General features: G+C 58.1%; 1 protein-coding gene across 4 annotated transcripts in view; it reads left to right on the forward strand.

Moving 5' to 3' along the window:
* Positions 1-16,568, forward strand: part of SH3BP4 (SH3 domain binding protein 4) — an 81,789-nt gene that overhangs the window by 57,697 nt on the left and 7,524 nt on the right. For 3 of the 4 annotated variants that reach the window (XM_039860011.1, XM_039859991.1, XM_039859994.1), the window contains 2 exons: positions 6,880-7,128; positions 11,914-14,273. In XM_039860011.1, the coding sequence (XP_039715945.1) occupies positions 7,008-7,128; positions 11,914-14,273 (2,481 nt within the window). In that variant the 5' untranslated portion in view covers positions 6,880-7,007. Of the gene's footprint in view, positions 1-6,276; positions 6,314-6,879; positions 7,129-11,913; positions 14,274-16,568 lie in introns of those variants that run through there. The other variant, XM_039860002.1, reaches the window with a different exon arrangement.

The raw sequence follows: 16,568 nt of genomic DNA on the forward strand, positions 1-16,568 counted from the left end.
AATGTGCGTGTACAACATGCAGAGCCTTCGTGCTCCGAGTTTACGAGCTCATGCTCGTCTCAGACGTGCGCCCTGAGCACGACGCTCCTGCACTCCGTCCCCTGTCCCGACAGCTGTCGCGCACAGAGCCGTTCCCTAGGAGTGGATGCTCGGCAGGTGCTTGCTGAGGTGACCCGGCGCCCTGTCCGGGAGCTGCCCACCTTCCTCAGACTCGGGGGGCGGGGGTGCGTCACCCCACGCAGACGGCCTGCCAGGTGCTCCGAGCAGCTGCCGCCCCTAAACCGAGCTCGGTCGTTGAACCAAGGTGAAGCACACTCCCCATGACACTGGTAGACGGGGCCAGCGCCCCCTGGGGACCCTCCAGCGGGGCCATGCCCTCCTCCAGGCCACAGGGCGGCAGTTCCGTCTTGTGCTCCAGGGGGACGCGAGGTGAGACTCCGTCACTGGGAGAAGTCCCCACGGCGGCAGGAAGGCTTCGCGTGTCACTCTGCGGGGCCTGCCTCGTAACTGGAGCCTGTGCCTCCACTGTCAAGGGAGGGAGCGCCTGGAAAGGGGACACCAGTCACATGTTGGCTTTCCACTTGGGCTGCTGCCGGTTGGGCCAAGGGTCAAGAGGCAGAGGGAGCAGGGTGCTGCAGAGGCTGCGGGGCGCCCTCCCCCCGCCCAGGGCTGTTTCCTCAGGGGCAATGGGATGCTGAGACACTCGGAGGCACAGCCAGGCCCGCTCTGCCTCGCTGGGTCACCACCAATTCTCCTTCCTTCTGGTCTCATTGTGACTCTGAAGGCCAGGTGTCCCCACAGCCCCGCTCTGCGGGTCAGGAGCCCGGGGCATTGGGTGCCAGGCGGGGGGTTACAGGAGGACAGGTCAGCCAGGAAAGGGTGTCTTTGGGTGACTTTGGCAAGTGAGTGAGGTGGGCAGACGCGATGGAGTTTCTGTGACAGAGCCTGGTGACCACAGCCACCGAGAGTGGGTCGGAACTCCTGTTTTTTTGAAGCTGGAGGAAATCTGATGAAATCAACGTGACATTCCTGCTCCAGAAATGAAGCTGCAGCGCGGAGAGTGAGTCCTGCCGAACGAGGCAGGAACAGAGCTGGCTGGGCAGCAGCCCAAGCGCTCTTTATGCCCGGGTCCTCCTGCAGGTGGCCGTCCCTCTGCCCTGCCAGCGGTCAGGGCCACCAGAGAACCTGGCACACTGCCGTGCACTTTCCAAAGATGCCCGTAAGCTGTTATTTTCCCTCATTCATTCGTTTTTAAATTGTTACTCAGAGGGGACTCCACACGAACACTCTGTGATTCTGGAGCTTGCGAGCCAGCCAGTGGGCCAGAGTGGCCAAGTGGCCACGCTCAGGTCTCCGAGTTTGCCACCGGAATCTGTGTGCACGACGCCGTCATCTGTTCAGAGGTCAGCCTCCTAAGTTTCTGGGGCGGAGCTAGAAACAGGATCTTTTCTCTCTAAATGAATTGGCGTTATACAAGAAAAGGAAAACTCATTAGTTATGAGTCAGATACAGTAAGCGAGTCTGGGCAAGGCCACGGGTTTGGAGCTGCAGGGAGGAGAGGCCCCGACAGCCCGCCCTTCTCAGATGTCCCGAGGTCCCGTGCCGGCTGCCTCAGCCAAGGGTGCATGCAGCTACAGGCTGTTCTGGAGAGGTGACCGACCTCTGAGGCCTGCAGGTGAAGTCCAGTCCCTCACGGAGGCTGGTCACACTGGTAGGCCAGGCCGTCCAGGTACATCCGAGGCACCCGCCCAGGTCACCTGTCAGTCAGTGTTTCAGGGTGCACGTAACTTGAGATTCCCAGAACAAGGATTCCTGAATGCAGCCTGCTGTGTGTAATCAAGTCGCGTCAGCCATCCTGGGGGACACGCTGAGACGTCCCGATCTCGGCTCCTTAAAGGAGGTTTTCCCAGATTACCTACCGAATATCTCTGAAGCCTTCATCTTTAAATACACAGCCCACCTGGCCTGAGCACCTTCCTCCTGGCAAAAAAAAAAAGAGAAAAAAAAAAAGATACCTACCCCTGATGTGGTTGTGGTTAGGGTGCAGGGCCGCGTGTGAAACACGCTGGGTCCAGTGGACGGCCAGCATTTGTCCACTGTAAGCCACGTGCTGTGAGACCAGGTCTACACTACGCAAAATGCCTCCCCCCAAAATGGAAAGACTTAGACGAGCATTCAAATCAGTTGGGCAGATATATGGACTCATGGAAACGTCTGGATTTTTAGACCCGATTATCTAACTGGACAGTGAGGATTTTGTTAATCATCGTCTTTATTACGGCGACGTTCTAAATCCCATCCATCTCTTCAGACCTCCCGGCCCGAATTTCCATCTCCATGAACAGTTTTCCCTGAAATTGTACTGCGTCGTGTCAGAGCTGTCACCTTCTGGCGCATTCGCCAGCTGCAGAGACCGCTGTGTCCCTTCGCCACCCTTGGAAGAGTGGTTGGGGCATCACTTGAGGATTAAACTGCGTCTCTGCAGCTAAATCTCCTGATCCGCTTGCTTTTTGAAAGTTGGTCAAACTCACCACTGAGCGTTTGGCGGTATATGCGGCCTTGGGGGCTGCTGACATCGGTGTCTGACAGCATGGTGACCCCCACCCACGGCCCTCCCCTGGACCGAGGACGCGGGCTCCCTGAAAGATCTCAAACATTTCAACTTTTCTTTTCTGTCAAATTTGACTTTTTCTTGGGTAAAGGTGAAAAATAAGTGTACGTAATAGTTTTAAAGGATCTTGCCTGATCCTACATAGGTCAGCAAAATAGACTTTTTCTACCGCAAGAGTCCCCGGAACCTTACAGAATCCCGGATCTGATGTCCCCAGAAGCCAGTCTGGCCCCTTTCCTCCTCGGTTTCTGCACAGGTGGCGAAGCCCCAGGACTGGGGGAGTCAGAGCTTCCTTCTCAGGGCTCTCTGGGAACCGCCTGGTGACCTCGGCAGAGATAGTTGTCCCAAAGTCAAACCCTGCCAGCCAGTTGCATCCTGCTCCCCAGCCCAAGGGGCTCACGCTTCCCTCGACATGAGCAGTCTCTGCATTGAACAGCGCAGGTGTCAGATGCATTTCCTGCAGCTAAAGGACACCTGTCACCCCAGGCCAGCCGCCCACCTCGAGCTGGCTAGGGGGCCTGCATGCCAGACAGGCGGGTCCCTGACAGCTTCCGGGGGACCTCTGCATCCTTAGCCATTTAGGGTCCCCAAAGTCTTATTCATGACCCAAAAGGAAAAGTAAGAATGCTAAAAATCAGGCAGACAGGGCAGACTGCTGGTCTTCTCATTTACTTAATATCTATAGAACGTTTCTCACATACCACTCAAAACAGGTTACAGCTCTGATATCTTCAGATCCAGAATTATTTCTGAGTAACAGTGTAGCTTGTTTGTCCACTCGCTGTATTTCTTGCTTGCTTGCTCACGTACACCAGACACACTTTGGATAAATGGCTACAGAGAAATTATAATGAACCATAAAAAATGGAAGGATGCAGATCATATTAAAACTAAATAAGTAGAATAGAATAGAATTCATTCATTCACTCGCGTGCGGGAGCCTGCCCTGACAGCTCCGTCAGGATGCTGGGGACAGAAACACCGAGTCCCATGGCCTCCGAGCTCACAGCCTGGTGGTGATGGGGAAATGGGGTGGGGGATGCTGCTACTGCAGACCCCTGTCCCCTGCTGATTCGGTGACATCTGAGCAGAGACCTGGAGGCAGTGAGGGGTCAGTTCTGGGGACGAGGCAGGGGCTTCTCAGGCTGTGGGAACGGCGCGTGCAGTGGCCCCAGGCAGCAGGGAGAGAGCGCGGGAGAGGGGACCAGAGCTGGCCTGGACCCAACATGCAGGCCCGGAGGCCGCAGCCAGCACGCTGAGCGCTCAGAGTCCTCCTGGCTTTCAGAAACGACTGGCCGCTAGCTGCAGGGTGGACGGGGCTAGGGGCCAGAGTTGGGCACAGCACCTGGTAGGCCAGAGCCGATGCTGTGACTGCGAGGTGGCAGTGGGCGGGGTGATGTGCTAGGTGTGGTCCCGAAGGCGGAGCCGGGCTGGGTGGGGGTGCGCGTGCCCCGCAGCGGCGGGCGGGGCCTCGGGCTGCTTTTAGCTGGTGGAAGGACCCGCTCGACCATTGACTGAGATGGAAGTCAGGGTAGGAGGTTTGGTGCAAACTCCAGAGTTGGGTTTGGACTTGGGGGGTCCAGACACCCATCGATCCTGAAGTGGGGCCCTCGGTGACCTAAGCACAAGATTCGGGGATCGCTTGTCAGCTGAGCGGGACCCAGCACGCCCACGTGTGCTGTGCACGCGCACACACACACACACACACACACACACGCACACTTCCTGACACACGTCTGGGAAGGCAGGTGATAAATGTTGCCTAACATTACTTCCTAAAATAAGACAATAAATAATAAAAACAGATGACGAAATAGGAAAACAGTGAAAAATAAAGAGGAAAAAAAGCATAATGTATAGTAAATATAGTAATACGTTTATATTTATATGTAAATATATTTGTAGTAGTAGCGTAGCGTGTAGTAAAATACAGTGTAAGGAACCTTCGCGAACCCCTTTAAAGCAAATCCGACCGTCGTCTCATTTCCCCTAGCTTTCATTCCCTCCGTGTAAAGCAAGGACCGATTCGCAGGGCGTGGTCTTGAGCTCATTAGGCTTGGATTTGAAGCTCCGGGACACACTGCACTTCTGAGGCCAGCACCTGAGTCACTCAGGGTTGCAGTGCTGTGGGGAGGAGGGCAGAGAGAGGGAAGGTGTTGCTGGAGGCACAGGTTCCCTGGAGCAGAGGCGGAACAGCGCTGGGCGCCCTTGGGCAGCATCCGCGGGTGAGTGTGGTCGCTGATTCGCTCAGGAAGGGGCACAATGACCCTGGAGGATCGGAGGGGAGCTCTGAGTGCCTGGACGGGAAGGTGGGGAAATGCCGCTGGTTCACAAGCAGCCGGCAACACCCTGAGGGTTTCGAGCTGCGGAGGGACCCAAATGCGTGGTCCCTTGCGTGGTCCCTTGCCGTGGGCTCCTTGCCTTCGGGCCAGAATGGAATGCCCTACGGGGGCATCGGGGTCCCAGGCCGTCGGCAAGGAGCCCATGCATGGTGGTGTTTGGAAAGAAGGGGTCAGCAGGGGAGAGCAGTGCACCACGTCCCGGAGTCTCACCTGGGCAGGTGACTCCAGGCATCTCCCCGCCTGCCCCTGGGGCTCACGGAGGTGCAGAGCTTCTCTCTGAACCCTCACCTGGCTGTACGCGTCTCGGGGTGCCAGGAGGAGCGAGCACACCAGGCTTCTTGCAGCGGGACTGGCTCCCTGCTTTCTTTGCAGTAAAAGAACATCCTCAAGGGGCCCTGGCCCCCTGCACTGACCGCCAAGGTGCTGCTGGGTGTCAGGGCTCCGTTAGGGACCTTCTCCCACTGGCCCTGGAGAAAAAGGTGGTTTGTTGGGTTTCACACAGGGCACCGAACACCGGGGGGTTGTCCCCTGTCCCGTGGAGGAGTGTGACTGAATGCATCGATGCTCAATGTGAAGGCGACGCTTCTGGTCCCCGAGGCATCAGACTTCAATGCCTGGGCTTTGCTCCGGCCGATGAAGTGGCGAGGGCCACCGATCGTGGCTTCTCTCTCCCGGCCCGGCCGCTTTCTCAGTAGTGGTGGGGACAGCAGGAAAACAGTCACTCTGCGCCGTTTCCGTCTTCACCTGCGACCTGCACATCTTTCTAGGTGCTTCTTAGAAGGCGGCGTCAGTGTCCCGTGGGTGCTCAGGGGTGCTGTTGGCCTGTGCGCCCGGCCCCCGGTGAAGTCAGTCCCAGCGGACGGCAGTACGTCATCTGCTGAGGACGTGGCCACCGGTGCGGGGCTGGGAGGAAGGTGGGGCTCCTCTCTGCCACGTCCGCCTGCACCCCACCGCAGCGGCGACGCCCTCGGCAGCCCGCGGTGCACCTGTGGTGTTTAGAGACAACGACATTTTTCTCATGTGCAGCCACAGCCCTCTTCCTCAGGCAGGAACCTTCTGTGGCTTCCCAGAGTCTCCAGGGCAGAGTGAGCCTCTCGCCAGGACCAGGTCTGCTGATGTCCCAGTGACGGGGAACAGCAGCCACCCAGCCCCTGCTCCTCATCTCAGGCACCTCACGTGGATTATCTTATCGGTTCTTCTCACAGTCCAAGTCAGGACATCGTTCTTAATGCCCCAAGCCGCAGATAGGAAAACGGAGGCTTCGCACAGCTAACTATCAAAGACTAGACCCCCCAGGACCGCAGAGCGTGGGGCAGGCCTGGGCTGCTCGCCAGGCGGCTGGCCCGCAGCCACGACGCGTGTATGTACAGATGGCCACCCCTGTGTTTTGTTTATGATCGTTTGTTTATTGGGGTCCAGGGGGGACTTCAGGGGGTGTGGTCAGGGAGCGTGCCCCGTGAGAGGCGCTGTGCTGGGCGCGGCCTGCTCTGGGGCCAGAGTCACAGACTCACAGCCGTGGCTGTCCCTGCAGTGGGACCAGCCACTGTCCGGGCAGATGGGGATTTATTTCCTCTCCTTTCCTGGACCCTGGGACGAGCAGAGTCAGCTGCACAGATCCTGTGTCGTCCTCTCTAACTGGGACGGATGGCAACCAGGTGCCGGGACACACGTCACGAACGCCGCTGTGTCCCAGGAAGAGGCCAGGAAAACGGTGCTCAGGCCACACGTGCCAGGAGGGCCGAGGAGGTGGGTGGGAGAGGGGCGCAGAGCCTGGGGGCCAGTGGCTCTGCATCCCCGGGCCGGGAAAAGTGACCTGGGTCTGTCCACGAGAGGTTTCCCGCTTCCCACAGAATGACCATGTAACCCCCAGTTCACTTGCTCAAAGGAAACTCTTCCCTTCCCCCCAACCCCGTTTCTCTGCCTCAGGAAGAAGCACACTGCACAGTGGCTGCACCAGGGCAGAGTGGCTGCTTGAGGTGGACGCGGCAGCAGGTGCTGGACGACCTGGAGGAAGAAACATGAGACCCTAGCAGGTCGCCCCAGAAGGGAGTTTCATGATGGCGGCTCAGCGGATCCGAGCGGCCAACTCCGGCGGCCTCCCCCGGTGCAGGTCCGAGGGGACTCTCATTGACCTGAGCGACGGATTCTCAGAAGCGAGCTTTAACGATGTCAAAGGTGAGCTCCTGGGGGCAGGGCTGTGGCCGAGGGACAAGGTCGGGCTCACGCGCACTCGGAGAGCCCAGGGCTTTCTACCTCCAGCCTGCCAAGGTCACGTTCAAATAGTTAACGTTTAGCTCTCGGAACCTCGTCCCTTTATAAATTCAGCCCTGGGACTGTAACCGCTTGTTTGGGGGAGGAGGGGTGGGTGCTTTAGGAGAATGTTTTCAATTTTTCATTTCGTAATGAAACTTCTTCATACAGAGTATTGTTTGTTTTCTCTTTTCCATGAGTTTGGGTGACACTGAGGTAGGGAGCTTGGTGGCACAGAAAACTAGGGGACAGGACCATGAATGAATCATTGAGAAGCTAGAGAAGCAACGGGGTGGTCGCAGAGGGGGCCAGCGAGCTTTTCTGCAGAGGGTCGTATGGGAAATATTTTAAGCCTCGCAGGATATAACGTCTGTCACGATTATTCAGCTGCACCATTGTGGTTTGAAGACAGTCGTAGAAGAGTAAACAAATGGACATGGCTGTGTTCCAATAAAACTTTATTTATAAAAATAGCCCGGGGGCCGTAGATGGCCAACACCTGGTTTAGAGGTGACCCCTGTGCCTCTGGGTTCCTCTCATACCCACGAAAGACTAGGTTGATGAGAAAACCTATGTTTCAGACACTAGGTCGATGCCAGCGGGCCATCCATCTTTTTCCTAGAAGCCCCCAGACCTCACTAGGCCAGTGTCCTCTGTGCCCCGTGCCCCGCCCACCGTCGTCAGCGCCATCATCATCATGAATTCCCGTTCTGCAGCGTTTTCAGCCCTTTGTAGAAATCTCCCGTTGTGCCTTATCTTTGCTTTCCTATCTGGAACCCCTGCCACAACGTCAGCTGAGAAACTCTTGGAATGAACTGCTGCCTCTCTGAGAAAATCGTGGCCCTCCCGCCGAGGTACCGGCGCCGTGTGTGCACGGTTCTGTTCCTGCTCTCTCCTGTCTTCCTCCCTCCCGCCCCCATCTCTGTGCTGGATGCTGGCGGCCCAGAGCATCGCCTGAAACGCTCCTAAAAAGAGGGGGCCCCGAGACTTTATTCATAAGAGAACCACAGTTCTTGGGTGTTGCTATATGTAATTAAACAATTTACTTTTCATAGACTGATAATGGGCATTATTTTCTTACTTTAACCCAGCTAATCATAGTTAATGCCGGGAAATTGTGGGGTTTGGGTCAGGGTCTTGAAATGAGAGGCAGAGAGCTGAATTTTAACGAATAATAATAATGGCCCGGGAGGAGCTGTTGTTATTCCTAAAAAGAATACCACAGTTGGGGAAGGCAGACAAGACAGCTGGGATGTAAGGAGGGGCTGGTTAGCTCCGCGTTGGGGCGGTGGGGGGCGGTGTGCCCCAACACAGAGACCCTCTGGACTCTACCGTCCAGGGGCCGCATGTGGCCCAGCAGCCTCACACAAGTCCGCATGGGCGGGAATATGTTCCCGCCAAAGTACCTGCTGTGAAGTCTGCCGCCCTGATTTGCATTTCGCCGGCTCACGTGAGAACTGAGGCGCATCAAGCTTCCAGACATCCCGGGGGCTGTGCCCTATTAAAATCGAGGTGGCCCTGAACCCGAGCGGCACTCCCCGGGATCCGTGAGGGTGGAATTCAGTGGGGTTTCCCGCATTCGAGTGGGCGGAAGGCCCAGTGGTGTCCCCAGGCTCTCTGGCTCTTGGGGCTGGGAGGGTCCCTTCTAGGAGGGAGTTCTCGCCACTGTCCGCTTCCGAGGGGGCCCGCCGGGGAGGACGCCTTCCCGTCGCAGGAGCCCGAGCCTCAAGTGACGCCTGTCGCCACTAGAGTGTTTGGAATTTTGAGTAAAGCCGTTTTTCTTCCTCAGTCTGGTTAAGACCGAAGCGATAATTCGTGCTGGTACGTTGTCTTAGGCCGTGTACAAAGCCAGCTTAGTGGCTTTGGCTTTTAATTTGAAAAAGGTTACTCTAAAGGAATTATTCGGGGGGGAACATAAGAGGGATAGAACTTCTGGGGGATTCTAAGAGTTTAATAGCTCGCAGGCATTCTTTAATCATCATTTGGTGTTCGTTTCCGGGCGACGTTTTCATTTGAATTGTCAAGGTCATGGGTTACGTTACTGGAGCCCATGACTGGACAACAGAGTGGGCACTGGGGTCTTACACTACCCCTGACCCCAGCCTGACCTTTCGCCCTTCTTCCCACCTCCTCCTCGAAGCCACTTCCTTTTCCTTTGCTGTTTCGATTCAGTCTCCACCCATCAGGGTTAAATGCCTTCTCTTTGGCGTGATTTTTCTAGCAGAGGGGCACAGCCAGGGGACAGTTTTCACGTTGGCCAACGCCTTGACCCCATAACGTGGGTATGGTGTCTCTGTCGTAAGCTACGGGATGAGCCTTCACCCCAGGAATACCTGCTACATGCCGGGCCCTGTTCCAGGGGTACCACTGTGAGCGTAACAGACCCTAACGGGGTGATGGAGCCCTCCCCCCAAAAACCAGAACAGGTACGACAGGTGCCGGATGTGCTGGTCGATGCTAAGCGCGTGGAGAAGCAGGCGTTAGGCGGGTGGCGACGCTGCGTGTGGCTCCGCGTGTGGGTCCTCGCCCAGGGCGAGGCGTCTTCGTGCTCAGTGGGCACTGCTCGGCCCGATTTCCAGAATCCTCCCCGGAGCCCAGGGGAGAAGGTCGTTTTTCCTCCATCACGAAGAACCTCCAGCCCCGGAGGTCACACGGCTTCTGAGGGCCCGGATTGAAAGCCCAGGTCTAGCGATCCCAGAGCCATATTGTCCCAGACAGAGGACAATAGGTGACAGCCTTCCAGGCCCAGGTGTGCTCCCTAGCAAGCACATCTCTGTTGTTTAGTTCATGTAAATAAAGAGAAACTTCCTGCTTTACTTCCTAACACTTTGCCGAGGAAATATGATTTAATTTTCGTTATTTCTTTCCAAGGAAAGGGAATCTGGCAGGTAGGGTTTTGTGGAGGGCAAGTTTGATGGAACAGAACGCCTGTTGGCTTAATCACGTAGTCCTTTGCTTTACGTAGGGAGCTTAGAAAAGTTTCTTTTCAGTCGTTCGTGACCAGAAGGCAGAATAACAACAAACTGCAAAACGGGGCACGTTTGGGTGGCGGTTTCTGGCGAGGGGCTCATGTCCGTCAGGAAGAACTGCATCCTCTGTGTGTACTTTGTCAGGCATGGGAGGGAGATGAAACACTCAGGTGTGTCGATTCTCCATTATTTTTCAAAACACACGCCACTTGTTTAGCCAACTTATTTTTGCTGTTCCAACTGCTGTCTGCCTTGGGGACGTTCGCAGTTGAATGCCAAGAGCCATAAGAAGCTCGAGTCACCGTTTAAACAGAGTGGTGGAATTTTTCAGACTGCTTAAACGGTTGTTCAAAAATATTGTGCACGCCAGCCAGACATCAACCTTTGGTTTTTAGGGTGGGCGGGAGAGGCCATGTCCGCTCTGTTATGTTGAATGATCCTTGCAAGGAGGTCGAAAGAGACTGACCTCAGGAATCTTATTTCAAATAAACAGCTTGATGAAGAAAGGGCTCGACTTGGAAACAGAAGAAACGGGCCCGAGACACCTCGCCTCCGCTTCCGTATGTCAGGTGGGGTCAGTCCGTAAACACGAGAGGCTCTCGCAGCTCTTCCGGTACCCGGTTATGTGCCGTGGGTCGCCAGATTGTGTTTTCTAAGTAGACCCCATTCGGTTTCTCTTTCTGCTGTAGGGGAGGACAGTTTTCCCTCTGTCTGACCTTGTAGGTTCTTTGGCTGGTCTAATAATTAATTCGACATAAGACATATAACAAGAGAAACAAAATTTTAATCATCTTGGTACAGGGGCTACGTAAGAACATTGGACCCAGGGGAGGTCAGGCGAAAAAAGGCTTATGTAACCTTCCTGCACTAAGAAGGAGGAGGCAGAGGTTTGGAGCTTCAAAGGAGAGGAAGACAATTCACAGGGAGATGGAAGAGCAAATATTTGATAAACGTGTTTGCCATGCGGGCAGGGACAAAGGGACACAGGGGGCCCCACCTGGCCCATGCTCTTTGAAGTCATCTCTGGTGACAGTTCTTTTCCTGGAGCGGGAGGGGAAGGTTAAGAAGCTTTTCCTGAGTCTTTCAGGCCTTATTGTCTTCAGCTCAAAATAATCCACAGGCCAGAGTGGCACGTTTTGGGGTGGCCCGTTCTGCTCCCTGCTAGCAGCAGTTTCTGCCCATCGGTTAAGTAAACCCCGGGACTTGTCAGCCCCTCCGCCGCGCTGCTTCGTGTTTGTGTGGGTGGCGGGCAGACAGAATTCCTGCATGGCCTCCCGCCTTAGAGCGTCCGACGCAGACGTGGCCGAGTGTCCTGAAACCACCGCGTGCTCTGTCGCCTGCCAGTCTGTTGCCCAGGTGAATCACACCCCAGGTTTCACTTTGGTTTGTTTCTGCGAGTTATTTGCCTGGCTCGTTGCATCTGGTGGTGTTTATTCCTTAGACCGGCGGTCCCCACCCTTTGTGGCACCAGGGACCGGTGCTCCTATGAGAATCTGACATCTGACAATGTGAGGTGGAGCTGAGGTGGTGATGCCGGCTCTGGGGAGCAGCTGCAGGTATAGATGGAGCTTCACCCGGCGGCCCGCCGCTCACCTCCTATTCTGCAGCCCCCGGACCAGTGCTGGCCTGCGGCCCGGGGCTCGGGGACCCCCGCCTTAGACCGCTCACGCCCTGGTTTTGGCCAGCGCCCGGCAGCCCCGCTGGCCTCGCCCTCACCTTCTGTTCTTTGTGTTTCGCGCAGTGCCTTCTCCCAGTGCCTTGCTCGGAGACAATCCCACGCCTTTCGGCAATGCGAAGGAAGTGATCGCAATCAAGGACTACCGCCCAGACAACTTCACCACCCTGAAGTTCTCCAAGGGCGACCACCTCTACGTGCTGGACACGTCGGGCGGGGAGTGGTGGTACGCACACAACACCACGGAGATGGGCTACATCCCGTCCTCCTACGTGCAGCCCCTAAACTACCGGAACTCCACGCTGAGCGACAGCGGCCTGATCGACAACCTTCCCGAAGGCCCCGACGAGGTAGCCAAGGAGTTGGATTTGCTCGGAGGGTGGACAGAGGACAAGAAGGGATCGGGCAAAACCTACAGCAACAACCCTTTCTGGAACGGGGTCCAAACAAACCCATTTCTGAATGGGAACGTGCCGGCGGTGCCCGGCGTGGATGAGCTGACCCCCAGAAGCGCCGTGGATTTGCTGCTCTTTGACACAGGCACGCCCTCCTTCACCGAGTCCAGCTCGGCCACCACGAACAGCACCGGCAACATCTTCGACGAGCTGCCGGCCGCCCATCAGCTGCACGCCGAGCCACCGGCCAGACGGGACAACCCGTTCTTCAGGAGCAAACGTTCCTACAGTCTGTCGGAACTGTCCGTCCTGCAAGCCAACTCCGACGCACCCGCGTCTTCGGGGTTCTTCACGGGCCTGAAGTCTCCGGCCCCCGAGCAATTCCAGAGCCGGGAGGACTTCCGAGCCGCCTGGCTGAGCCACCGGAAGCTGGCTCGGTCTTGCCATGACTTGGACCTGCTGGGCCAGAGTCCCGGGTGGGGCCAGACGCAGGCGGTGGAGACGAACATCGTGTGCAAGCTGGATAGCTCCGGGGGCTCGGTGCAGCTCCCGGACACCAGCATCAGCATCCACGTGCCCGAGGGCCACGTGGCTGCAGGGGAAACGCAGCAGGTGTCCATGAAGGCGCTGCTGGATCCCCCCCTGGGCCTCAACAGTGACAGGTGCAGCAGCGTCAGCCCGGTGCTGGAGGTGAAGCTGAGCACGCTGGAGGTGAGAACCTTCCTCGTCTTGGAGATGAAAGTTTCGGCCGAGGTGAAGAACGACATTTTTAGCAAAAGCACGGTGGGCCTCCAGTGCCTGAGGAGTGACTTGAAGGAAGGGCCATATGTCCCCATCCCACTCACCTGCAGCTATGGGGACACGGTCCAGGTGCATCTGGACAACCTGGAGCCCTGTATGTACCTGGCCATGGTTGCCCACGGCCCGAACATTCTCTACCCTTCCACAGTGTGGGACTTCATCCATAAAAAAGTCACGGTGGGTCTCTACGGCCCCAAACACATCCACCCGTCTTTCAAGACAGTGGTGACCGTCTTTGGGCACGACTGTGCCCCGAAGACCCTGCTGGTCAGCGAGGTCACCCGCCAGGCCCCGAGCCCTGCCCCCGTGGCCCTGCAGCTCTGGGGCAAGCACCAGTTCGTGCTGTCCAGGCCCCAGGACCTCCAGGTGTGCATGTTTTCCAACATGACCAACTACGAGGTCAGAGCCGCTGAGCAGGCCAAGGTCGTGCGAGGCTTCCAGGTGAAGCTGGGCAAGGTGAGCCGCCTCATCTTCCCCATCGCCTGCCAGAACCCCGGCGAGCTCTCCGACTTCACCCTGCGGGTCCAGGTGAAAGACGACCAGGACGCCCTCCTGACCCAGTTCTGCGTCCAGACTCCCCAGCCGCCCCCCAAGAGCGCCCTCAAGCCGTCCGGGCCGAGACGGTTTCTCAAGAAGAACGAGGTGGGGAAGATCATCCTGTCCCCGTTTGCCGCCACCACCAAGTACCCGACCTTTCAGGACCGCCCGCTGTCCAGCCTCAAGTTCGGCAAGCTGCTGAAGACCGTGGTGCGGCAGAGCAAGAACCACTACCTGCTCGAGTACAAGAAAGGGGACGCCGTCGCCCTGCTCAGCGAGGAGAAGGTCCGGCTCAGGGGGCAGCTGTGGACCAAGGAGTGGTACATCGGCTACTACCAGGGCAGGGTGGGCCTCGTGCACGCCAGGAACGTGCTGGTGGTGGGCAGGGCCAGGCCCAGCCTCCTGGCCGGGCCCGAGCTCAGCACCTCGGTGCTGCTGGAGCAGATCCTGCGACCCTGCAAGTTCCTCACCTACATCTACGCCTCGGTCAGGACGCTGCTGATGGAGAACGTCAGCAGCTGGCGCTCCTTCGCCGACGCCCTGGGCTACGGGGACCTGCCGCTCACCTTCTTCTGCCGGGCGGAGCTGGACAGCGAGCCGGAGCGGGTGGCGTCCGTCCTGGAGAAGCTGAAGGAGGACTGTAACAACATGGAGAGCAAGGACCGGAAGTCCTTCCAGAAGGAGCTCATGATGGTGAGCGCCCGGCGGGGTTTGGGCTGGCGTGGGACGCGGCGAGATCGGCCTCTTCCTGACGCACGTGGGGCCCGGCTGTGGTTCGGGGAGACTTCGGGCCGGTGTCCGGGCTCGTCACCGCTCCTCAGACACAAGGACAGGGCCGGGGATGCAGCCGGAGGTGGGACCTGTGAGGCCGCAGGGACTCGAGAGCCACCGCGATGAGGACCCTGTGCCCCTCGGGCCTCGGGACGGGTCCCTGCGTGCCCAGTGGGGTGGGGACGCGAGGGGGCCCTGCGCGCCAAGCGCCTGTTTCAGAAGCTCCGCGCTGTCATCAGACCCCCGGCGGGGGCTGGGACCCGGGAATTTTAAGAGCCGCGGCCCCTGAGTCTGACTTCGCGTCGACGTGGGTCTGTCTCTCCGCGTCACACTCGCGGGTCCCGCCATCTGTCTGTCACTGTCCCCTCCTCCTCCTCACGCGTGTGTTTGAGCTGGGGTCGGGGACAGCCTCGGTTGTTGGGCCCGTTGGGATTTAGCATCCTGAGAAGTAAAAAGGGGGATGTTGGTGTCGCACCAGCGGACAGCCCGGTCCAGCAGCCGACCGGGAAGCGTGTGCCGCCCGCTCTCACGGTGCCGGGCGGCCCGGGTTCTGCCCCAGCCCCACACCCCGCAGGCAGCCGCAGTCTTAACTGCTGGTCAAGTTCCGGTCGTGACCTTGGAGAAGCTTGAGAGCGTTTTTCTCCTGGTGTCTCTGGGCGTGGAGTCTGGGCTGGATGTTTTTTCTATCATCGAAACTATCTCCACTTCCTTCCCATCCTCCTGGTCTGTGGACACGTCACTAGTTTTTGCTCCTGTGCAGAAACTTTTGTGACTTCGTCCTATGCTTTTCTTCCTCGTTCCGCTGACTCCAGGCAGGCTTTTTCGCCTCCTAACTTCTGTGAGGTGTGACTCAGCGCCCTGGGCATTTCTGCCGCTTCTGGTCCCTCCTTCCACCCCACACCGGCCATTTTGTGTTCGTGCCTCTTGGCACAGGTGAGCTAGGTGTGTCTGTGTGTGCCCGAGTCCGCCCGCGTCGACAAGGTGTACAGCTGAGGTTCATTCATCGTCACACGTTTCTCTGCCGCCCCCTGCAGTTGGGGGACAGAACGGATTTGGTTCTCTGTGGCGTGGTCCCTGGTGCAGGGAGCAGGCATTGCAGCCTGGTAGGGAGTGGGGCATGAAGAGAGACCCCTTGACGGGGGCCCGCGGGAACACAAAGCGCCAGGCGCACGGAGCAGAATGAGAATCTGACGCTGCCTGGAGGAGGAGGGGCTGGCCGTGGCAGGTAGAGGGGTGACCATGGCAACCGGGAGGTCACTGGGGTCATTGAGGTGATGGCAGCGTTACTGGAGAGGACATAGGATTGTCAGGCCTGGCGGGTGAACAGAGGCAGAAGGAGCCTCAGCAAGGTACCGGGGCGGCCCCCCCACGGCGATGGCGCCTGTCCCTTGTTCAGGGCACACCTCGCTGGCCCACCTACAAAACCGGTTCGGGGTGCTCGCGTCGGGCCGCCCTGCTCGGCGCCCTCCGTGGACGGACCCCACAGCAGGCAAGGGTTGCGCTTCCGTCTCAAACGAGCCAGAGCTGGGGTCCTCCGTCGGTTGTGGAATTCGTGCCTTCGTGGGGTGGGGTACGAGCAGCCTCCGTTGTGCCGTGTGCTACAGCAACAGAACCCGCAGCCCGCACAGCGCGGGCGGAACACGGACCGACCCCAGCAGCTCGGTCCCAGCCGTGGAAGGTCTGAGGCGGAGGCTTCCGCGTGCGCCCTCGTTTCTTTGGAGACGTCTTACAGGATCGCGCTCCTTTTTCAGCTTGGAGAACTTTCTCTGAGTAGACTTTTTGGTTGGCTTCCTTGGGTTCGTGTGCACGTGGCTGGGACCCTCTCCCCTCCTTCCTCCGCGGGCCCCACGCTGACTGTGGCTCCAGACTCCGGAGAGGAGGAAATGAAACCTGACCTCGGCGGAACAGCTCCTGCAGCCAGGTTAGGCTTGTGGTGGGAAGCGAAACCAGCTTTGCGAGGCCCCTCCCTTGCTCCTCGTCTGTGAGCAGCAGACCTCCCTGGTCGGCCGAACTTCTGGAAACCAGGACGGGTTCATCCCAGCATGCCTGAGGGGCTGCTGGAAGCCAGGCGTGTCATGTCCAGGGACTGAGGAGTCACCAGGCAGTCCAGTTTCCACGGCCTCAACTGTGGACCTCATTGTCCCGCACACTGTCACAGCCAGACCCCCACCCCCCACGCTGTCACAGCCAGACCTCACCCCCCACGCTGTCACAGCC

This window comes from Pteropus medius, unplaced genomic scaffold, assembly GCF_902729225.1.
Source record: "Pteropus medius unplaced genomic scaffold, Ma_sr-lr_union100, whole genome shotgun sequence".
Taxonomy (NCBI): Eukaryota; Metazoa; Chordata; class Mammalia; order Chiroptera; family Pteropodidae; genus Pteropus; species Pteropus medius.